This window comes from Meriones unguiculatus, chromosome 3, assembly GCF_030254825.1.
Source record: "Meriones unguiculatus strain TT.TT164.6M chromosome 3, Bangor_MerUng_6.1, whole genome shotgun sequence".
NCBI lineage: Eukaryota > Metazoa > Chordata > Mammalia > Rodentia > Muridae > Meriones > Meriones unguiculatus.
The window spans coordinates 57,342,487-57,366,057 of NC_083351.1; the positions used below are offsets into that span (position 1 = coordinate 57,342,487).

Genomic DNA, 23,571 nt, shown 5'->3' on the forward strand with positions numbered 1-23,571 from the left:
GGAGCTTAGGCGAAAATACTGCTAAAGTGTATTTACATTTATACAGTTGGGTTTACTTAGCAGGAAAGAAAAACCTGTTAGAAAGAACAGTTGCATTTAAAATGGATGATCCTACACCTTCCGGTTACTTAGCATAAAACTGTTAAGTTCCCCTTAACAGGCAAATGTAAACAGATCGTCCAATAACCCCACGATCTAAAAATAAACTGCTACTTGTGTTTTCTTTGAGAGATACACTTTAAAGTGTTAATAAGGTTTTTGAAAGAGACTACACCATATCAAATTATCAATGGCTTGAAAACGTTTGCAGCATGAAGCACATATTTTCTCTATTCACATTTTCCAACAAGAGTAGCAAAACATTAGATTTTTCGTCTGTATTTCCAGGCTACACAGAACTTAATTTCAGTCATCTGAACCCAGTAATTTTTCTTCTCCACAAAATACCTGTTAAAAAAATATATCACAAGTTCTCTCGTGTAGCCTTTGAGCAGAGCCCACGACCACTAAGCCACGGAAGGTGCTCCCAGGGACGGGGGCTCAGCCTTCTCTCCGCATTCCCGGCCTCTGGCTCCCGTTCTGTCGGCTCAGGAAGGCTCCACCGGGCCCAGACCCAACCCCCCAACCACCATTGTGCTCGCTACCTAAAGGGAAAATTATGAATGGCTCGCGCAGTCAGAGGAAGGCAGAAAGGAGCCGAGGAACACTTCCCCGGCGCGGCCGCCACCGGCGCCGAGCGGGGTTCCACGGGCGCCCCAAGTTCTCCCAACTAAAGACTAGGGAGATGGAAGCGGCGGCCTCCCCCGCCGCCCCCCGGCCCTCCCCCCCGACAGACCACAGGAAGCGAGGGTTTCCCTTTAAGCACCGACTTTTCCCACTCGGCCGCCCCCAGCCCCGCAGCCTCCGCCCCGCGCCCCTCCCCCGCCCCGGCCTCATTTATCCAGAGCCGCCCCGCGGCCCGCCAGCCAATGGGCGGCGAGGCGGAGAGCCACCCGGAGCGCCGGCGGAGGAGGTGTCGCGCAGACACCCGCCCAGGACGCCGGCTCCCCTCCCCCACGCCGGCCCGGGCCGCCCGCCCGCCCGCTCCCCGGGGCCCGCGAGGGGTGCGGCGCCGGCCGCGGGTTCCACGCTCCCCCGCCCCGTCCTCAGAGCCACCGCGCGGGTTCCACAGTGCCATTCAGGTTTCCTTGTTAAGGAACCCAGTATTATTATTATTTTTTTTTTTTAAAAAAAAAAAAAGAAGAAAAAAAGAAAAAAAAAATCGAATGGTTAAAAAACTACAACGGCGGGACCCCCTCAACCGCTCCCTCCCTCGTCTGCACGAGCCCAGGGTCGCTCGCGAGGGCTCGGAGCCTCCCGAACCCGCCGTGCCCATCGCGGCCCGGCGCCCTCCGCCCCGCTCCCCGGCTCGGGGTCCCTCGCCCCAGCTCGCCTCCCTTCCCCCTCCGCCGCTCGCTTTTTTTTTTTTTTTTTTCTTTTTTCCCTCCCCCCCTCTCCTCCGAAGCCCACTCTAATTGAGGCGCCGGGATTCCTCACGTGAGACGTTGATTTGTAGTTTGAACACGTGGCTCATTCAAAAAGCCGGACCCTGGCCGCGGCCGCCCCCGCCCCGCTGCCCTCGCCGCGGCCACTCAGCCCTCGGGCTTTTTACGGGGAGGCGGCGCCTGCCCCACGGAGGGTGATATTTTCACAGCCCGCTGGCCGCGGCCGGAGGGGCTGGGGAGGAAGAGACAAAAAGTAGTTTCCCCCCGCGCCTCCTCCTTTCTCTGCTGAGCCCGCCTCCTCCCCGGAGTTAGGAAGACTCGACGCTGGGCTCGTCGCTAGGCTTTTCCTTTCTCTCTCTCTAATACCCAGAGGAGGCCGAGAGGACCCCGGGCTCTGCCTCCCCGCCCGCCGCTCCCGTGCTCGGCCGCCGCGTGTGGCTGTGCAAGGCCAGAGGAGAGGAAAGAAAACCCACCCGGCTCCGCGCCCCGTGCCGTGGGGGCTTTTGATTGAGCATTTTCCTCGTTCTCGCCCCGTCTCTCTCTCTCTCTATTTTTTTTTTAAACAACCCCCCTCTTCACAATGAACAAACTGTACATCGGGAACCTCAGCGACCACGCCGGCCCCGCGGACCTGGAAAGTGTCTTCAAGGACGCCAAGATCCCGGTGGCCGGCCCCTTCCTGGTGAAGACGGGCTACGCGTTCGTGGACTGCCCGGACGAGGGCTGGGCCCTCAAGGCCATCGAGGCGCTTTCAGGTGGGGCGCTCGCGCGCGCGGCCCGGGGCGCCCCCCGCCGGGGCGGCTGCGGCCCGGGCCGGGCCGGGGAGGGGGCGGCTGTCAGGCGCGGGGCGCGGCGCGCGCGCAGGCCGAGCCGCCCGGGCCTCGGGGCCCTCCCCGGCCCGCGGCCCCCGGCCGTGGGGGACGGAGCGCGGCCTCGGCCGCTCGCGCGGGGAGGCTGCGTCCACCGCGCGGGGTCGCGGGGGCGAGAGGGGCAGGTGGGCGGCGGCGGCGGCCGGCTGGTGCGGGAACGGCATCCTCGCCACGCGCGGCGCCGCAGTCCCGGCCCGGGCGCGCAGCCGCGGTGTCTGGGTACGCTCGGCCCGGAGGCCGGACGGGAGGGCCGCTGCCCCGTGCCTCCCGCTTTCCGCGGGCCCCGGCCGGCCCCGAGGCCGGTGCCCTGACGGCTCAGCGCGCGTGGACTAGCTCCCCGGGGCTGCCTCGTCCCCTCCTGACACCCCTGGCTCTGCGATCCCCACCCCCCACCCCCGCTTCAGGCCAGCCTGGACGTGGACCAGAAAGGAGGCCGCGCGCGCCCACGGCGGGCTGTCTGCTGGGGTGTTCCTTTTGCAGACTTCGGGGTGCTGGGTGGCCCCCTGAAGGGGGTCGGGGAGCGAAAATGCAACCCGAGTGGCGAGCCGGTCGATCGCTCTCCCTCCCCAGCCTCTGCAAGTTAAAAAGCCACACCCACCCGAGGGTTCGGCTCCGCACCCTCGCCTTGCCCTGCTCCTCCCTTGTCCTCGAGTCGGGTGGGAATCCCGGGGCCCTCTTGAGGTCCCCGAAGCAGGCTGTATTTTAAAGACCGTAGGTTTCAAGGCGGAGAGAGCCGCTGAATCTAGCCTCGCTTCTTGTGTGTCCACAGGTAAAATGGAACTGCACGGGAAACCGATGGAAGTTGAGCACTCGGTCCCGAAACGGCAGAGGTGAGTCCATTCGCTCTTTTCCTGGTCGCTTTTCAGTGATAAAAGCTAGGACCCCTCTGGCTTACAGGCTGGGGCCATGGCTCAGCGTGCTTTTGCCCCGCACGCGTTTAGGTTTGTGGCAGGTGTGTGTGTGCGCCTTGATAATTCTGGGAAGTAATCGAGGGCTCGTCTGCCGCCCCTGCTTCTGGGTTATTGTTGCTCTTATAAAAGCCTGTCAAGGAAGCTCTCGCAGCTACAAGTTCTTGGCAGAGAAGGTCTAGTCCTTTCAACTGGAAATCCGAGTTTCAAAGGGCAGTTCAGTCTTTGGGAATCTCCGGGATGTAGAAGGCAGGGCCAGGACGGATGTGGGGAAGCCGGTCTGCGGTGGTGGCCGCTTCTGAGAGAGGAGCAACACAGTTGCCTTTGCCCTGCTTCAGTCACCAGCCAGCGGCCACTGGAACACCGAGTGAAAGCCGGGGTCTTGCAGCCTTTCAAACACTCCGGAGTTTTTGCAAACAGCGCCTTTGTTCCTCCTGCCCCTTGGTGTGTTTTTGCTTACAAATAAGCAAGCGAAGGCTGGGAGATTTGTGCTACTTGAGTGAGATTTCTTTGACGGCATCTGTAGCTGTCATTTTACAAAATATTTGTAGGCTATTTTAGTTAGCTACTGAAGCTTTTTGGAGAAATATCTCCCTCCTCCGTCCTTCCTCCCCCACCCCCCACCCCGCACAGACCAGTTCTGGACTCTGTAACTCTTAATTGAAAAGACTGAGATTAGCCTATGCCCTTCTGGGTTTTGCTAGGTGGAGTTAAGGTTTCTGTCTTGTCTTTCTGTCCTCCCCCAATCCTAACCTGGACCAAACAATAAGCTTGAAGTTAATTCAAACCAGGGCTGTGTGTATCTGGTTAAGTATTTCTGAGAGTGTGCTCTGGGGGAACAGAAGGGATTTGCTCTGCAGAGAGAGGACAAGAAGAATGTTTTTTGACTGTTTGGAATGAAGCTCTCTTCCACATGAATCATTTCACATTCCTGGTTTTCGGAATAAACTGGTGTGGATATTTGTAGATTCTTTTGAAGTACTTGCTTAATTTTCCTTAAGATAACTAGAAAGACATCTGAGTAACTGGATTTAGTTCTAGTTAGGAATTGTGTTAGGGGTTAAGTTATTTCATATAGTAGAATGTAATCACTTTAAAAAAATCTTCTAAAATAGATTTGGGTACAACTATTTTAATACAAAAAGTATTAAATTGATTTTGGTTTCATATGAATTTAAACAATTGGGGGACAAATCACATGCCCTTCCTTAAGTTTAGAGACCTAGCTTAGAATCAGCCACTTTGGAAAAATGAAAGTCACTGTACTGGTTGGTTTCATGTTTATCCAGTGTGTCTCAGTCCTTGTTTCTCCCCTGAGCTTGGGATCAGTCCTTTACACAGGCACTCCACGGCCTGAGCCACACCCCCAGCTCTCGCTTTTCACTCAAGGTTGAATTAAAAGTAAGCAAAACAACAAAACAAAACAAAAAGCTGCTGTTGTAGTTTTGTATTAGAATGCTTGCTTAGCATGCCAGAGGCCTTGGGCTTCACAGTCCCAGGGGAAGGAAAGTGATTATAATTATGACCTCCATTTTCTGTACCTTCTGCCTTTTCTTTTAGGAGTTAACTGTGTGTGGGGAATTAATTTAGGAACTTTGGTAACAACTGCTAGTCTTACTCCTAAAGCTTTGCTTAGCCTGAAAACGGTTACTTGTTACTTTTAAATTGTAGGGTTCCTCTTTTGGAAAGCTAGGAGACAGATGTAATAACTGGTAGCAAATGTTTATTGGAAGCTTCTTCAGTTTATTAACAATGTAATAACAATAACAAGGAGCTTTTCCTGCGTCCCCCTCCCTTCTCTCTCTCCCCCTCTCTTTTCCTCTCCCCCCTCTTTTTACTACCAAAATGCTTAGGATTTTAAATGCTGTGTTGCTAGTTGAGTAAGTAAACAAACCGAATACATTTTCTTTCTGACTCGATTAGCAGTTGAGTGCTGGAAATCCTTCACTGAAATGTTTTGAATATAGCCTTTATCTGCCTAGGAAATTTCCTGTTCATCTCTATTACCGTTTAGTTTTAACCGACCCTTGAAGTTGTGTAAATTTCCTTTATCTGGACTCTTCCATCATCTCCATAGGCTCCGGAAGAGGGCCAAGAAGTGACCTGGCAACTACATGCTCACTTACCTGTGGCAAGGTTAAGAGGTGTGGATTACTTTAGTAGAGACTTGATTGCTCAGCTCAGTCAGATCAATTGATTGCCCAGGTAGCCTGCTGAACTTTGGGATGGAGTTTGTTATGCTTTGCAGTCATTTTCCACCGTCATGTGGGCATCTGAGGTAGGCATGCCTACTCGTAGGGCAGTGACCTTTATACCTGTTTGCAAGGCATGTTGGGAAATGAGTGCTGGGGAATGCTTCTGGCAGCACTCTGAGATGGATGAACAGGCACAGAGGGGATTGGATGCTTTGCCTGCTAGCCCAGCTCTCTTGCTGCAAGCTGAGCTGGGCGGGACCCTTTCAGGAAGGGGTATTGTTGAGTTTGGTTCAAACCAAGCTTAGTTCCCCATTACTGAAGTCTCAAGGGAATGTGGAAGGAATGTGGCTTTTCTGCATTCAGATGCCCCTCTGTTGTAGATTACAGCACAGTGCACAGGGCCTGAGGATCCCTGTTTCCAGAAGAGAGGCAAGCTTTGGACTCTGAGATGGTGTTACACCCTTGGTTCCAAATTCAAAAGATCTATCACAGGAAAGCTTGATGGAGTCCAGAGACAGGCATTTTATTTTTCTCTTTCAAACATAAGGTGAGTGAGGAAATAGTTTTGCTAGGAAGGCTTGTGGTGGAGTGTGGTTGGAAGAGCCAGTGTGTCTAGGGCTTCTGGATGCCGCTGCGTGCTCATGGACACTGTACCGCCACACTGTGTCCACTATGCTGCGGGCTGTTGGGCACGGGGGAGGGAGCGGCAAAGTTGCTGACCCAGCAGAACTGAGACGCAGTGGTTTTAGTTAAATTTCCATGACTTTCAACTTCCCGATTTTTCATATTCAGTGTTTCGCAGCCTCTTCATATTTGATCAGGCTTGTGATTTAACTCTTAATCTTGGTTATAAATATATGAGTCAAGGGGACATATGTTACAGTTAATGTGTGTAAAGGATCCTTGAGAATAGTTGGTGGTACTAAGGCTCACGTACTTCATATTCTCAATGAGAAGATAAAGGGAGCAGCTTACTTTGATACTGGAATCTGTGCGTATGGCGTCAGTTGAGTAGAGCATTACAGAAATTACCGGAACTTTAAATTCATCTCCCTGTAAGTGGCCACTTAAAAACTAGTGTGTTGCTTCTTCAGTGGCTGTTTAGTATAGAGCAGGAGGGTATGCCCATTAGCCCTGGGCATTGCTGACTGTGGGGCCGGCTTCAAAGTCTTAGGATAACAAGCCATGTTTTCAGTGTTGACCATTTACACACGGGTATTCCTTAGCTATGTGGGATGGATGAGTCTCACTTTTCAAGTGTGGAATTTTTCACACATGCACACACTTAAGGTTTACTGTTAGGGAACTTGCCTGGGACAGAATTGCAAGCAAAGTTATCTTTTGAGTGCATAGCTTAAGATCAGCAGTGTGTGTCTATTTAAGTGGTTGTGGCTGGAGGGATTTTAGAAACCAAATGGATGTTGCGAAGCAGCTTCTACCATGTTTGTTCGCAGCAACCCTGAGGAAGATATTTCTGAAACATGACATGTGTCCGGAGCCAATGAGAATAGGGAACCTGGCTTATGCTTTGACCTGTGTGGCTGCTGAGACTCTGTCAGGCCAGATGCCTTTTATGACAAACTCCAAGGGGCATAATTTGTTCGGAGGTTTGGCCGCTTTCCTGGAAGCAAATGGGTTCTCAGATCGGGTTGAAATTTAAAAATATCTCTTGGAATTACAGAGATGTGATGTTTTCCCTCTTTGGCTCTTGACTTGAAATCTTCTGTAGTAACGTAGCCGAGTGGCTTCCCCGCCTCTTTCCTGTGTGCCACTTTCAGGCAGGCAGTGAGTGGAAAATTATCTTTGCGTGCTTTGCAGCCCTTTGTGAGCTCTGCCGCTGCTGCGCTTGTGTTGTCACAGGACTGGGATCTTGAGTTAAAGTGAAGCTGCTGAACCACCTCCATTTTTGTGAGGAACTCTCTTGCAGTTGTCCTCAGCAGCATCCAGGCAGCAGCTTCGCTGGCAGTAACTAATTTTTGAAAGGTATGAATTATCTGTTCACTAACTGACAGTTGGTTTGGTCTGGGAGGAAGGAGAGGCGGAAAGATGGTTTGGCTGTGCTATTCTTAGCTCTGTTTCCTTTATTGACTGTTGTTTCTGATTCAGGCTCCTAGAGTCACAAGACAGGAGATGGCACTATGGTAGCAGTGACCGACAGGTTGATTTCTACCCCGTATACGCGATGTTTACAGATTGGCTTGTAGTGCCAGCATTTTGCTGGAAGGCTGATGGTAGGCAGACTCTGCAGTGCTCCGTTAAAATTGCAGGTGTAATTTATCATGACCTGAGTTCTGTCTGGTAAGTGCTTAGCACTGGTGAATAAATAGTGGCAAATATTAACATGGTGTGTAAGTTTTATTGTCCTGAAGGAGGGACAGATACTACACCAGTTGTCCATGTTTTAGACAACTATCCTGAGACCAGTTAACTTGATCAGGAAATAGTTTGAGCTTATCAAGAGCTCTAAGCTGAAAACGGACCAAGCATCATGTTTTTCTTTGGAGAGTGCATCTTGCTGTGTAACCCAGGCTGGCCGCAGACTCTTAATTCTCTGGCCTTGGGCTCCTGAGGGCCATGATTACTGGTGTATTTCCATGCACCAGGCTCCAAGTTCTTAGAATGTCTGGCATTACTATGTTTGATAGCTGTTTTAGTATTGCATTTATGTATCTACCCAGCAATCTATAGCAAAACTTACGGGTTCAGGTAACTTTTTTTGGAGACCTTGAGTTTCTGATCTTCCATCCTCTACCTCCCGAGTGCTGGTTACAGGCATCGAGGCAACTGTGTGCTGTGTGTGTGCTGTGGGCTGAACCCAGGGCTTTATGCCTGCTAGGCAAGCACTCCACTAGTGCTTTTAGGCCTAGCCTTTTTTAGTTCATACCTTTTGAGACAGGGTCTCACTATGTAATGCAGGCTGACTGAGAAAGCCTTCTGTCTCAGCCTCCTGAGGTCTGTGTTCACAGTTGTTCATCTTCACACTCAAATAGCTCTCTCTCTCTTCCTCTTTTTTCCTCTCCCTCTCTCTCATGCTACCCCCCCCCCCCCACAGGTTACCCTGTGTAGCTCTGGTTGTCCTAGAACTCACTTTGTAGACCAGGCTGGCCTCGAATTTAGAGATCTCCCTGCCTCTTCCTCCTTTGTGCTGGGAGTAAAGACCTGAGCCATTACTACTTAGCTCTTTCTATGTTTTTATGGGTCTGTTAGCTGGTTGGTTCTGTCCCCCATGATTTCATTTGGATTGATTAACTAAAGCTGAAATAGAGTCAGAGTTCTAGAGGAGTCACTCCCATAACTGGCCCCTTGGCTCTTACCCTTATAGGATCTTTGTCTGGGTGATACCTCGTCACTCAGTAGCCAAAGGTGTATCCCCTCACCCCAGTGATTGGTACATTGTTATCTCGGTCGCATTCCATTAACTAAGGCAGTTCACCAGGCCAGACTACATGAAAGAAAGATAAAGAAATAGTCTTTGTCTGCAGATGGTAGAGCTGTGTGCATGATCATCTTGGAAGGAGTTGATGGGCGGTGGCATCTTCACATTATCTTACGGTGCTGGAGATGGCAGTCAGAGGAGGATGCTCTCTACCACAGCACTGGACCCAGGCCTTTAGGTGTGGGGACAGGCTCTGTCCATGTAGCTCAAGGCTGGCTTTGAAACTGCAGTGTAGCCTAGGATTATCTTTGGTCTTAGCATGTGTTTAGGAAAGTCTTTGACTGACAGCTATTTCTGCTAAAGGGGTTATTGGCTTCAAAGGCTTAAAACATAAAATATTTGAAAATTGGACGGAAAGCATAGCCTAGAAGTAGAGTCCAGGGTTCAATTTCCAGTGCTGAAAACATTTTAAAATTGTTTTTTAATCGATGAAAATGAAGAGTCAATGTCTGCTTTTATTTCCCTGGAAGAGTTGTGTTGGTGTTAGCAAAGGTTATGTGCATTTCTAAAAAGTAGCCATAGTAACTGCTGATGAATTAGAAAAGAAAGTTGAGAATCAAGGATGACAAGGTGTTTTGGCCAGAGCAACAGGGTGGAAGATGGTGCCATTCATCAAAAAGAGCAGTATTGGAGAGGGGACAGACTCCGGGGTGGAAGGCAGGAACTTGACTTTTGGCAAGGTTCTATACTTAGTGGGTATATCAAAGTGGTGGAGAAGGCCTTCGTATGCTTCAGTCTGGAGCTTGAGGGAAGGTGGGAGGTAGAGATGAACATTAGGAAATTGATTACATGAGCCTGAGCCTGAGGCTTTGGTCTAGGAAAAAGGAGATGCCACCGAAACAGGGTGAATGGAAGGGTGTGGGAAGAGAATAAGCTCGCTGCTGCTCACAAAAACTTACCAACAAAGTGAAAGTAACTTGGAAAGTCATTTCTTTTTGTAAAAAGGATGTGCCAGAGGGGCTGGAGACATGGATCAGTGTTTAAGGGCGCTGGCTGCTCTTCCAGAGGATTTAGGTTCCATTTTCAGCACCCACATGGCAGCTCACAGCTGTCTGTAATTCCTGTCCCAGTGGATCCATCGCCTCCTCCTGCCCTCCTCAGCCTCCTCCTGCCCTCCTCAGCCTCCTCCTGCCCTCCTCAGGTACCAGGCACCCGTACGGAGCACATACATGTGTACAGGTAGAAGGACTCATACACAGAAAAGCAAACCTTTAAAAGAGTGAGAAAAAGAAAAAGGTGTCTGTGTGTGTGTGTGTCTGTGTTTATCTCTCTCTCTCTCTCTGTGTGTGTCTGTGTCTGTCTCTCTGTGTGTATGTCTAGTGAGTATAAATAGGCAAGAAGAGACAGCCTCTGTGTTTTATCGCTAATGCAGGTGGCAACTGTATCACATCTCATGGGAGTCTGACCTCACAGTCTGACATGATGAGTTAATCAACAGATAGGAGGAGAAGGGGGAAAAGATTCAGGGCTTAGGGGTATTTATTGGGCTTACTGCCTTTGGTAGGAAAAAACAAACAAACAAACAAACAACCAACCAAAAACCCTCTTCCTCACAATGGCCGGGGAGTGGGAATGTTTTGAGGAAAAGTAAAATAGACTGTGGAAAAGGAGGTTATTATTACCTGTGTTGGCACCGCAGACGAGTTTGTCTGTAGATGAGCAGTGAGTGGGGGTGGTGCAGCCTTTGGGGCTGTAGAGGGGCTCAGCAGTTAAGCTCACTTGTCTCTCGTGGAGAGGACCTGTATTTAACATGCACGTGGTGGTTCACCACTCTGTTCTGATCTGTAGGCACCAGTCACCTAGTGACGCACATAGACACGTGCAAGCCCTCAACAAAACCCTCTCCACATAACACAAAACTGAGAACCAAAAGTGAAAGGACTTACTTAAGGTGGCTGTGAGCCACCATGGGGCCCTTCTCTTTGGCCCCAAATAAATCTTTTCTTCTACAGTCCGGGACAGGGTCTTTCTGTGTAGCTCTGGCTGTCCTTGAGCAAGATGCACCTTCGTTTTCAGAGTGCTGGGGTTAAAGACACCACCACTAGTTACCCAAAATAAATAAATAAATCTTTAAAAATAAAGAGCTAACCCTGGCTCAGCAGTATATGGGTGGATTTATGATATTCCAATGACCTGGAATATAATATTCTTCCAGATTTCACTTATTAGGCTCTTGGGTTGTCTTCTTACTTTCTAGAAGCATTTATGAGTTTATTATTTCTAATCTGTTAGCGCTGGAAGAGTAGATCATACCCTGACTTGAGTAGATCATCTTGCTCAACAGATAAGACCTGTTTGTGACATCACTCCACGATCTATTGCCTGGTGTGTTCCAGCATTTTGATGGCTCTGAGCTCAGTTTCTTAGACAAATCATACTGCTTTTTATTGGCATACATTTGGGAAATCCTCCAGAGCTATCTGAGGTTGCAGAAAAGGTGAGGTCAAGGTCAGATCTTCCATAGAGCATAATGACGTGGCAAGGAGAGGTGGAAACTAGTGGTCAGGGTGTTATGGTTAGCTTGGCTAGTTTTAATTAGTTTAGTTGTCACTTAATCTGTAGCTCAGGCTATCCTAACACTCCAAATTCTCTAGTCACAGCTTCCCCTACTGCTGAGATCACAGGCAAATATCACCACACCTATCTCTTTTATTTATTTTTGTTTTTATTTTTATTTTTTTTTTGAGACAGGGTTTTTCTGTGTAGCCTGGGCTGTCTTGGACTCTTTGTAGACTAGTCTGGCCTCAAATTCACAGAGATCTCCTGCCTCTTCCTCCCTGAGTGTTGGGATTACAGGTTTGTGCCACCATGCCTGGCTCCACCCTTACCTCTTTAAAGCACTTTAATAATCATTGGTTATTTTTGCATGCTGGGAGAAGTTAAACATACTTTTCATTTTACTCGTAAAACTTGTGATAGAAGAAATATGATCTTTTGAAAGTACTTAAATTCCTTCTTAGGTTTTGAAAAATCTCATCCTGGGTGAGAGCAGGCTCCTCAGTTGTGAATTCCACCGACGATGGCCACCTTTGCTGCTGGAATTAAGTGCTTCCTTACCTAGCTCAGCTGATCTTGAGGGACTTGGCTTTCTCTCAAGCCTTTGCTTGTCTGTGTAAATTCTTGGATCAGTATCAGTAAAATGCTGTTTGGGGCTAAAGAGCTGCCTCAGCAGTTAAGAGCAGGGTAAAGGCAGGCATTGCCTTTCCAAAGGACTAGAGTTCAACACCCACTCATAACCACCTGTAACCAGGGGAATATACCTTCCGCCTCCACAGGCACCTGCATACACGTGACTTACACCACACACACACGATTAAAATAAAAATGTGTTGTTTTTTTAAGTGCTACCTTTTCAATGTGTTAGACACCTATGCATTCAGGAAGGAAAATTAAAAAAGCTGCAATAATAAATTCTTTTGTGGTATTAGTTGCTTTCCTACAGGATTCAGCACAGAGCCCTTGGAGAGGAGACTGACACCACACAGATCAGCGGACCCCACTGCTGGCCCACAGCCTGACTCTGCTGTCCCCATTAAGTTGCCCAGATCCTCAAGTGGCTTACACGGCAGCCCCGTCACATTTGTGGGGACAAGTCAGGGCAGGGGTTCTTGCCATTTCTGAAGTTCGGAAGTCTTTGAAGGTCTGGCTTATTTCTGTCTTCCTTTAGGAAGGGCAGAGCAAGATAGTTGGGAATCACAGTTTATCACAGTGAAAACGTCCAGGGATCCTCATTGTATTTGGTTTTTGGAGACAGGGTCTCTTGGAGCCAAGGCTGGCCTTGAATGCCTGCCACTCCTACATCCACAGTCGAGTGCTGACACACCCAGTGCAGACACCAGCTTAGGAAAGAAACCGAAGCCTGGCCTGGTGGCACATGCCCTTGATTTCAGCAGAACCAGGCGGAGCCCTGAGCTCCAGGACAGCCTGGGCTACACGGAAAAACCCTTTGTCCAAAAACAACAACAAACCGATTTGGCTTTGATGTATATTTGGCAGCTTCATCTTCCTATGAATGACGTTCGTGGTGGAGTGGGGGGTGGGGGGTGGCAGCTGAGAGGTGTGAGTGGGTAGAGGCTATAGAGAAAGATGCCCCAGCTTTCTCCCTAGGGTTCCTGTGATTACTGGAATACATTCCTAGGCCATGAAATGGTGCCTGTTTGTCCTGGCTGGTTTGGTAGGGTCCTGCCTTGCTGAGGGAAGTCCTTTAATTCATGTATTGTTGAGGATTAGGAGACTTGGAGGTGAGTCTGCATTTTTGTGTCCTTGGAGAACTGAAGAGCGTGCAGCCTAAAGGATGTTGTGTCCGAGGTCTTTGCTTTGGGTTGGAATCCTTATTCCACGTGTTAAAGATATGGTAGTGTTTCCTTCTTCCTTTAATAAAAATCTGTCTTTTTCTGTGTGTGTGAATGTTGTGCCTGCATATACATATGTATATGTGTCTGTACCATGTGCATGTCTTGTGCTCCTGGAGGTCAGAAAAGAATGTTGGGGTCCCTGAAACTAGAGTTCCAGGCAGTTGTGAGGCTACGCTGTGGGTGCTGGGAACGGAGCCCTGGTCTTCTGAAAGAGCAGCAAGTGCTCTTAACCATTGAGCTAACTCTTTAGCCCTGGCATGCTGGTATTTAAAGATGAGGGAGTTGAGGTCTTGAGAGGGTCTCTTCCGTAGCCCCTGCAGGATCCTCTGCAGCACAGACACACTTTCACCTGGTAGTTTCACCAATGGCGGTGTGGGGTTTTGGCCTTTTGAGAGTCAGGTGTGAGAACTAGATGATGGTAGATTGGATTTTAGGTGATGGCAAGTGTAGACAATCTTAGTTTCCTGGCATCGACTCATTGAAGAGTAGAAATCTGTGCAGTTGGGTGTGATGGCGCACACCTGTGATCCCAGCATGTGGGAAGTGAGGCCAGCCTGGGCTACAGGATGATATCCAATTTGAAAATAAACTGAAAGTCTGTTCTGTTTTTCTTCTTGTTTGTCAGTCATAGAGTCTGTGTACTCAGGCTGGCCTTGAACATCTCTCTTCTCTGACCCTGTTGTGAATGTTCAGTGCTGGGGTTACAGGCATGTGACCTGTCTGGGTGTTTTGTGTATATTGAGTATATATTAATTTTTTTCTCACAATTTGGCATAGATACAGTAGACTGTGAGTGTTGAGTATGTGAACTTTGTATTTTTGGAGTACATTTAAATCAACTTAGAACATGGGGGTGAGGATTGGGCCAGAGAGGTCGCTGAATTGTTACGAGAACTTGCTGTCCTTCCAGAAGGCCTGGGTTCTATTCCCAGCACCCACGTAGCAACCAACAGGCATTTTGTAACTCCAGTTTTAGGGGACTCAGCGCCCTCTCTGGGCTTCCAAGGGTACCAGGCGTGCATACGATAAATAGGCCTACGTGTAGACAAAACACTGACATATATAAAATAAAGATAAAACCAGAACATCTTTATTTACAAACATTAACAACACATAAGGGATTATGAAATGGCTTAGTGGGTAAGGGGGTTGTCACCAAGTCTTGTGACCCCATTTGATCACAAATCATGTGATGGAAGGAGAGAACTCATTTCCTCTGACCGCCACCTGTGTACCACACAGGGAAGTACATAAATGGTTTAGAAAACAAACAAACAACAACAACAGCAAACAAGCACAAGGCAAAATAAGAGAAATCTTTCTTCTTTCTTTCCTGTTTATTTTTTAATGGGACCTGATGGCGAATGCCTTGGTTCCAGTGCTTGGCAGAGGTCATTGGATCTCCAAATTTGAGGCCATACAGAGTGAGCCACAGACTTCGTAGTGAGACTTTGTCTTAAAAAAATTTTTAGGGGGGTCTGGAGAGATGGCTCAGAGGTCCTAAGTTCAGTTTCCAGCAACCACATGGTGGTTCATAACCATCTATACTGAGATCTGGTGCCCTCTGCTGCTGTGCGCGACCACATGCAGACAGAACATTGTATACATAATAAATAAATAAATCCTTTAAAAAACTTCTTACATTTAAGTGTGTGTGATGTGTGTGTGTTGTGATGTGTGTGTGGGTATGTGTGTGTGGTGTGTGGGTATGTGTGATGTGTGTGTGTGTGTGTTGTGATGTGTGTATGTGTGTAGGTGTGTGTGATGTGGGTATGTGTGATGTGTGTGTGTGTGTGTTTTGTGATGTGTGTATGTGTGTAGGTGTGTGTGATGTGGGTATGTGTGTGTGTTGTGATGTGTGTAGGTGTGTAGGTGTGTGTGATGTGGGTATGTGTGTGTGTTGTGATGTGTGTAGGTGTGTAGGTGTGTGTGATGTGGGTATGTGTATGTGTGTGTGTGTGGTGTGTGGGTATGTGTGTGGGTGTGGGTTGGGGGTGGTCATGACTCGCTCTTGGAACTGTGAGGCTGGAGCTGTGTCGCTCCTCTCAGTGACTTTCTCCTGTGAGTGACTTCAGCTCTCAGTTTAGTCAGTGCTGTGTGCTGAGCAGTCGGTTTGACACAGGCTAGCGTTGTCTGAAAGGAGGGAACTTCAGCTGAGAGCACACCTCCAGAAGATCCGAACTGTGGAGCATTTTCTTAATTAGTGATCAGCGAGGGAGGGCCCTATCAAATGATGGGTGCTGCCATCCCTGGCCTGGTGGACCCGGGTTCTATGAAAGCAGGCTGGGCAAGCTTGGTTAAGCAAGCCAGTCAGCAGCAGCGCTCCATGGCCTCTGCATCAGCTCCTTCCTGGAGTTCCTGTCCTGACTTCCTTCAACGATGGACCTTTCCTCCCCAGCTTGCTTCTGCCCAGGTGCTTCACCACAGCGGTGGAAACCCTCACTGGGACATCTTCTTTGGTGGATGGTGATTTGCGATTATTATGGAAAACATGTTTCTGGGTCAGTTTTGGGATCTGTTCCTCAGACAGCCTGCTGAGCTGCTTTTGTCTCTGTAGTGCTCCGTGGGAATGGCTGTGCCCCTTAACATTCCGTGACTTTTCATAGCCATTCTGGGGTAGCCTTCTGGTGGCTAGCCAGGGTAAGGTATGATTAGGGCTACCAAGCCTGTAATAAGGACAACTGCGCTCATGTTACTAACGTTGGTTATGGCAAGACAGTTGTCAGTGGTGGTGATTAAAGTTCCTGGTATTACTTGATTTTTATTAAAGACACCCCAAATGATGTAATGAGCCTTTAAAGAAAAACATGATTGGTTCTTTTATGTGCACATATTACTAACAGTGAAGCTGGGGACTGCAGCCCAGCGCAGGGAGGAGGCCTGGTTAGAGCCTCACAGACCACTGTTAGAGTCCTTGCTACTCTGTGATTCTCAGCAGACTGATGGAATTTTTCTGTCCAGTTTCTACTGGTTTTGGTGGCTATAGTGAGGGCAGCAACACTGGAGCATGGGGTGTCCAGCAGTCGGTGGAGTCTGTGGAGGACCTTTTGGGTTAACTGAATCTGCATGGAGTTGGGGCAGTAATGTTCATGAATTTACCACATGGCAATAGAGAAGGAGGAATTGTTCCTGTACAATCTATCGTTTATGTCTTCGAGATATATACAGAGACATAGAATGTTTTAAATTTCTTTGTAGAATATTAGTTATCCACAGGGAAATATAAGAAGCTGGCTTTATATCCAGATACATAGACTTTTGAATCCTCAAAATGTATTTAGTTGTGAAATTATCCTGAGAGATCATGAAGGAATCTAGACAAAGCATAGGAAGTGGGGGCCCCGAGGAGCCTGTCTGGAAAGCTGGTTGTAGAACAGACACCCAGTCTCCTTAGTCGGAATGCCAGCTACAGCGGCATTTTTCGACTTACCAGCTTGGAGAGGAATGAATAAGATCAAGATGAAGTATCTGGTGCTGGCAGGAGCGTGGAGAAAAGATGCCCGTTCAGCCAGAGTGCACGCTGGCAGACGGCTGGCATGTTGCTCCCTTTGGCAGTACAGGTTATATCTGCTACCTAAGGTACTTGGGAACAAGCATATCACATTTTTTTGTTGTTGTTGTTTTTAATTTGGGAATATTTATATGAACTTTTTCAGTTTTCTTAATCTAAGTCTTTGTGAGCTATGATCTCAATAATGAAAGCTTTTACATTACAGAATTTTGAAAATTTTGGGCAAGGGCAGAAAGCAGCCACATCCTTTGCCAAAACATTCTAAGAGTGGCCAGCTGCTAAGCGCCACTGTCTTCAAGCTCCTACCAGGACGGCCCTTTAAGCCCTGCTTGAAGAGTTTAGCTACTTTTCAACTGCAAAGTCCCATATTCAGTAGACAGGCAGCATGGTCAGGGCTACCATGCAGTCAATATCCTGGTCCCTCGTGCCAACCTCTGTCTTTTTTTTTTTCCTTGAGACATGGTTTCTCTGTGTAGCCCGTGGCTGTCCTGGAACTGGCTCTTTAGACCAGGCCAGCCTTGAATTTACAGAGATCCCTGCCTCTGCTTCCTGAATGCTGGGATTAAAGGCGTGCAACACCACCACTTGGCATCAACTTAATTACTTAATAGTCTTAATTACTATTCCATTGGTGTGAAGAGAATGACCAAGGCACCTTATAGAAGAAAGTGTTTAATTGGGGGCTTACAGTTTGAGAGGGTTAGTCCATTATCATCGTGGCAGAGAGTGTGGGGACGGACAGGCAGACACGGTGCTGGAGGAGTAGCTGAGAGCTCTCCATCCTCATCCACAGGCAGCAGGGAGAGTGAGCACTGGGCTGGAGTGCGTCTCTAGTGACACAGGTCCTCGAGCACCTCCTCATTCTTCTCAAACAGTTCCACTGCATCGGGAACCAAGCATTTAAGCATACAAGCCTTTGAGAGAGCCATTCTCATTCAAACCACCATACTCATCACATTTTATTTTATTTTTTAATTAAAAATACTTTATGTGCATGATTTTATTATTTATTTATTTATTTTTGAGGCAGGGTTTTTCTATGTAGCCCTGGCTGTCCTTGACTCACTTTGTAGACCAGGCTGGCTTCGAACTCACAGAGATGGCCTGTCTCTGCCTTCTGAGTATTAGGATTGCAGGTGTACACCATTGCCTCCGGTTGTGCATGAGTGTCCTGCCTGCATGCTTGTGTGTATGCCATGCGTATGTGTATGCATGGTGCCCATGGAGTTCAGAAAAGGTGCCAGGATCCCTTTGAACTGGAGTACATATGCTTGTGAACCACCATGTGGGTGCTGGGAACCAAACCGAGGTCCTCTTCAAGAGCAGTATTAACCACTGAACCATCTCTCTAGTCCCCGTACGTCACTTTAACAGGCACTGTTTAGGTTTTCCAGAGAGGATGCTGACTGAAATCTGCAGTGTTGGTTATTCTGGGCCCTGTGATGCTCAGGTCCATTGGTTTCTCTTGTGTTTTGAGTGGCTTGTCATCTGTGAATATTGAAGAGCTAATTGAAGTCATGGTAATGGATAAAAGTTATTCAAAATTCTAGTTTTTGCTGAAAGCACAAATTCAATCATTTGCCATAAATATTAGGGGAAAACCCATTTTATAAGTGCTGTGTTCACCCTATTCTGTTTGGAGTCTGCTTGCCAGGCACTCAAGCATGAAGAGCCAAAGCATTCCTGAAGTGTCTTCAGGTAGTCATGGTGCTTCCTGAGGAGAGCCTGCCCCAGGCCTGTATGTATGTGTATGACTGTGATCCCAGACTCAAAACTGAGAGTTCTGGGCCAGCTTTGGGCCCACAATGAAGCCCTGTCTCATGAAGGAAAACATCAAAGATTCACCCGGTGCTTTAGACAGCTGCCTAGCCTCTGTGTAGTCTGGAAAGCACCGCAGGTAGCCAAAGTGCTCTGTGTGCACCTTTGTTTTCAGTTTGTAGATGTCTAAGTGACATGTGCTCAAGAATTGAGACTGGCTAAAAATTCTTTTCACTACTTTTATACTAAGGACCTTATGAGACAAAGTGCACCTGATTTCTTACTGCAGGTGTCAGTGAGGCATATGGGGACCAGACAGTTGAGAGCCCCTGCTTTGTTTCATGGCAGCGGCCAGCAGCACTGTTAACACAGATGTCAGCACCGAGGGAATTCCTAGCAGTGCCAAAATGATAGTCTTGCCTCTGCGGGCCCAGGCATGCACAGCCTGCACTTTGGGAATTACTGCTCTGCTCTCACATCACAGTACTTGGATCGGCTCCTTTTTGTGAATGAGTATTTACACCATAGTCGCAGATGGCAAGAGCAAGTGAGACTCTTTATACAACTACCTGGCAGGAGATTCCATACAAAAAACAGATGTGGAGGACAGAAATGAAAAACACTGAACCAAAGAGGAAAAATCTAAATGTGTAAAAATATTTAGACCAATTAAAAAGAACCTAAAAACAAGTGTGAGGGTGGGGAGCCATGGCTCAGTGGCTAAGAGAACTGACTCTGTTGCATAGGACCCAGGTTTGGTTCCCAGCACCCACACAGCAGCTCACAACTGTCTGAAACTCCAGTTCTTGGAGATCTGAAGCCCTCTTCTGACTTGCATGGGCACCAGTCACACACGTTATACATACATACCTGTTGGCAAACCAAACCCAAAAAACCCAGTAACAACCCTCCCCAAATAAACAAACAATAACAACAAAACCCAAACACACAGGACCCTGTGGTGGTCTGAGTGAGAATGGCCCCCGTAGGCTCATATATTGAATGCTTAGTCACTAGGGAGTGGAACTATTTGGGAAGGATTCGAAGGTGTGGCCTTGTCTGAGGAGGTGTATCTCTGGGTTTGGACTTTGAGATTACAAAAGCTCAGGCCACTCACAGTTGGCACTCTTTCTCTCTCTCTTTCTCTCTCCTGCCTCCTGTGGATCAGGTGTAAGGTCTCAGCTACTGTTCCAGTGCTTTGCCTGCCTCCTGCCATGTTCTTCACCATGATAATAATGGACTAGCCCTCTGAAACAACCTCTATTACAAGTGCTTTCTTCTATAAGGTGCCATAGTCATGGCATCTCTTCACGGCAGTAGAGCAGTAACTAAGACAGATATAAAAACAAAATAAAATAAACAAATCAAAACCAAAACAGAACAAAACAAGCTAAACCCAAAAAAGTGTGAGTGAGCAAAAGTGGTGGCCTTGTACATTTGGGCACGCAGCCTCTAGGCCCAGAGAAGTGAACAGCCCAGGGTACCTTTATTGGCACTAGTTAGCTCTTGGGGCAGAAATAGTTTGTTTTGACAGTTTCAGTGATTTGAAGCTGAAGATTGTGTGGTGCTTTATAGTCACAAGAATAAAGTGAGGGTGCAGCCTCTGATGTGTCTTAGCATCCTTTCTAGTTCTGCTTAACTGTCAGCTAAATTCAGACAACAACCAATGTTGCTCTTGTTATAAAAGACACTTTTTTAGACAACGGGAGTCAAAGCAGTGACTTTCTGTGTATTCAAGTTCTTTGTGCTGTGTGTCTTTCCCATCATGAGACACTAGGTAGCTGGACCCTGAGCATTCTTTTCTCTCTGTCTCTCTCTCTCTCCTTCCTTCCTTCCTTCCTTCCTTCCTTCCTTCCTTCCTTCCTTCCTTCCTTCTCTCTCTCTCTTCCTTTCTCTTCTTTTTCTTTATTTTCTCTCTCTCTCTCTCTCTCTCTCTCTCTCTCTCTCTCTCTCTCTCTCTCATCTCTTTGTAGCTTTGGCTGTCTTGGAACTTGGTATATAAACCAGGCTGGCCTCAAACCCCCAGAGGTCCTCCTGTTCAACCTTAAAGTTTTCTTTTCTTGTAGTTCTATTAGATTTAAGTCTTAGCAGATTTTAAGTGATTTATTCAGTGGCTATGAAAACAGCACTTTTCCTTTGCAGTAAAAAACATGTAAGCAAGTATTTTGAGGCAACGTAAAGGCCCTTTCCTTACACTCTTTGCACTAATTTTAGCATGAGTTCACAGTTCCTGTTTGAAACTACCATTTCGTGACGTGCACTGCCAGTTGGTGTCTGCAATTCTGTTTGTGATCCTCCCCTGACTTGCATTGTTTGTTTTGATGTGGGTTCATGGTGTCTTACTTCACTTACTGTCACTACTTTGTTAACGTAAAGATTTTGTTGTTGTTGTTGTTTAAAGATTTATTTATTTTATGTGTTTCAGTATTTCTGTCTCTCTCTCTCTGCAGGGCTTTTCTGTGTAGCAGCCTTGGCTGTCCTAGACTTGCTTTGTAGACCAGGCTGACCTCAAACTCAGAGAGATCTGCCTGCCTCTGCCTCCTTGAGGGCTGAGATTACAGGTGCACCACCGTGCCTGGCTAAGTGTTTGAGCGGTCTTCATGCATGTATGTATGTGAACCATGTATATGCCTGGTACCTATGAAGGGCAGAATAGGGTATGAGATTCCCCTGGAACTAGAGTTACAGAAGGTAAAGAACCACCATGGGAGTGCTGGGATTTGAACCCAGATCTTCTAGAAGTGCAGCCAATGATCTGCTGAGCCATCTCTGCAGTATTTAAGATGGTTTGCTTCTTGAGAAAGGGTCTCACTCTGTAGCCCAGATTGGGCTGTAATTCAGTATATAGCCCAGGCTGATCCCCCACCTCAGCCTCCAGAGTGCCTGGCTGAAGTGCAGGTTTTTAGGGTGAGCGCTCCAGTGTGGTGATGGTGTGTGTGGTGAAGACAGTGGCTCAGCGCTAGTGAAGAGCGCAGGCAGGTGTGCAGTCTTTGTTCAGGCTTCATTTTGGATGAATGTTTTTAACTTCTGTACATCTCAGCTACCTAGAGGCCACAGACTAGAGGCCACTGGCAGCTCCTTGGGTATATCTGTAAGATACCAGGTCATCTTTCATATGAATGGCACATTTGAGTCACAAGCTCAGTACTGTGTCCTATTGTGAATTGTTTATGTCCCCTCTAACAACGCTGGCCAGATGCAGCCTATTTGAGCTCATGGTCCTGCAGTTCCCTGGTTCATGGCTGTGCAAGGCACTGTCGGCATAGCCTCTGGGAAACCAGCACACACTCACACATGCCCCTGCGCTCAGGCTTGTTCTTGGATCTGTGCGTGAGTGGGGAATGTACTGACACAACTGATGTTTTTTTGTTTAATACTGTATGTAAAATACCAGTGGGAATTAAAAGTACTTTTTTATGATAATTAAGTGTTAGAAAACTTAAAAATATGTAACATACATGGAAACATTTAAACCATAAATGATTAAATTACCCCCTCACCTAGCACAGCAAGCATGGCCGTTCCTTCTGGGAAAGATTTATGTGCACATGTGAGCATCTGTTGGATGCTTAGGAAAACAGCTCTCTGTGCCTTACGAGTTTTGAAGTTTTGAAAAGCCATTTTAAAGGCACTTTAGGATTTGGGAGGGGAAGTTTGTTTTACTCTAGGATGTTCAATACGATTATAGTAGTGAATCTCAATTTAACAGTAACACCCATCAGCCTCCCTGTGGCCTGCTGATACAATCTGCCTGCTTAAAGGTCTTGTCCCTAACAGGATGTTGAAACATCTTAGTTCTTTTCTTTTTACACTTATTATCTGTGGTGTGTGGAGTGTGTATGTGTGTAGTGTGTATGGAACATACTTAAAGATCAGAGGACAAAAAAAAAAAAAAAAAAAGATCAGAGGACAACCCACAGGAGTCTGTTTATTCTGTGTCAGTTTTGAGGATCAAACTCAGGATGTCAGCTTTGTTGGCAAGTGCCCTTACCAGAGCTGGTGCCGTATCTTAGTAATAATTTGTTAAAGAGATGTTTGTTTTGCCTGAAAGACTGTATGTGTACAGGTGTGTGCCTGATGCCCACAGAGGCCAGAAGAGGTGTCAGGTCCCTAGAACTGGAGTTAGAGGGGTTGGAACCGCCTGTGGGTGCTGGAAGCCAATCCTGGGTGCCCTGGAGGAGCCAGTGCTCTAACCACTGCGGCTCCTCTCTAGCCCCAGCTTTATTACTGATCTTTGTGCCTACCTCAGAATACTCTGGAGAGAAGTCCAGTGTGTACCTTACCCCATTATCACTTAGGAAGGAGGAAGGAGTGTGCAGTTTAATCAATAGCCCAAAGCCCCAAGAACCCCCCAAGTAGAGTTTCAAAGTCGCGTTTGAGTGTTACTCTACCAATCGGAGCTTGCTTAGTGCCTTGAACTTAATTCTAAACAGGGTGAACACACTTGTGAGCCAGCTGTCTGGCTTGGTGAGTAAATGCTTCCTGTGCTAGTTTGGTAACCAGGACCTGCAGTGGAGAAAAAACCCATTCCTGAAAACTGACCTCTGACCTCCATATACACCAAAGCATACAGTAATAATAAATTTTTTTTTTTTTTGAGACAGGGTTTCTCTGTGTAGCTTTGGCTGTTGTGAAACTTGCTCTGTAGACCAGGCTGACCTCAAACTCAGAGATCTGGCTGCTTCTGCCCTCTAAGTGCTGGGATTAAAGGCATGTACCATCACCACTCAGCATAATATAAGGACTTAAAATTTTTTGTTTAAAATTATTTGTGTGTGTCATGTTTGTATGAATGTCCACGTGTGTACAGGTATGTTCCCGTGCGTGAAGGCTAGAGATTAATGTTAAAATGTCTCATTTTTAGATTTTACGTTTTACTGTATGTGTGTATATGATGTATGTGCTTTAAGTGTGGGCATGTTCATGGGCTTGAGTGTGTGAAAGTGTGTGCAAAGTCTGAGACCAATTTTTAGGAGTCAGTTCTCTCCTTCCACTGTGGCTCTGGGGCTCAGACTAGGGAGCCCCATGGGCTGGCACAGCAGGTGCTTTGACTTG

General features: G+C 47.5%; 1 protein-coding gene across 1 annotated transcript in view; it reads left to right on the top strand.

The window, feature by feature from the left end:
• The first annotated feature begins 1,541 nt into the window (after nucleotides 1-1,541).
• The window catches only part of Igf2bp3 (insulin like growth factor 2 mRNA binding protein 3), a 130,805-nt gene continuing 108,775 nt past the window's right edge, over nucleotides 1,542-23,571 (top strand). Inside the window, exons 1-2 of the mRNA XM_021641790.2 lie at nucleotides 1,542-2,239; nucleotides 3,123-3,183. Of these exons, the coding sequence (XP_021497465.1) occupies nucleotides 2,065-2,239; nucleotides 3,123-3,183 (236 nt within the window). The 5' untranslated portion in view covers nucleotides 1,542-2,064. The remainder of the gene's footprint in view (nucleotides 2,240-3,122; nucleotides 3,184-23,571) is intronic.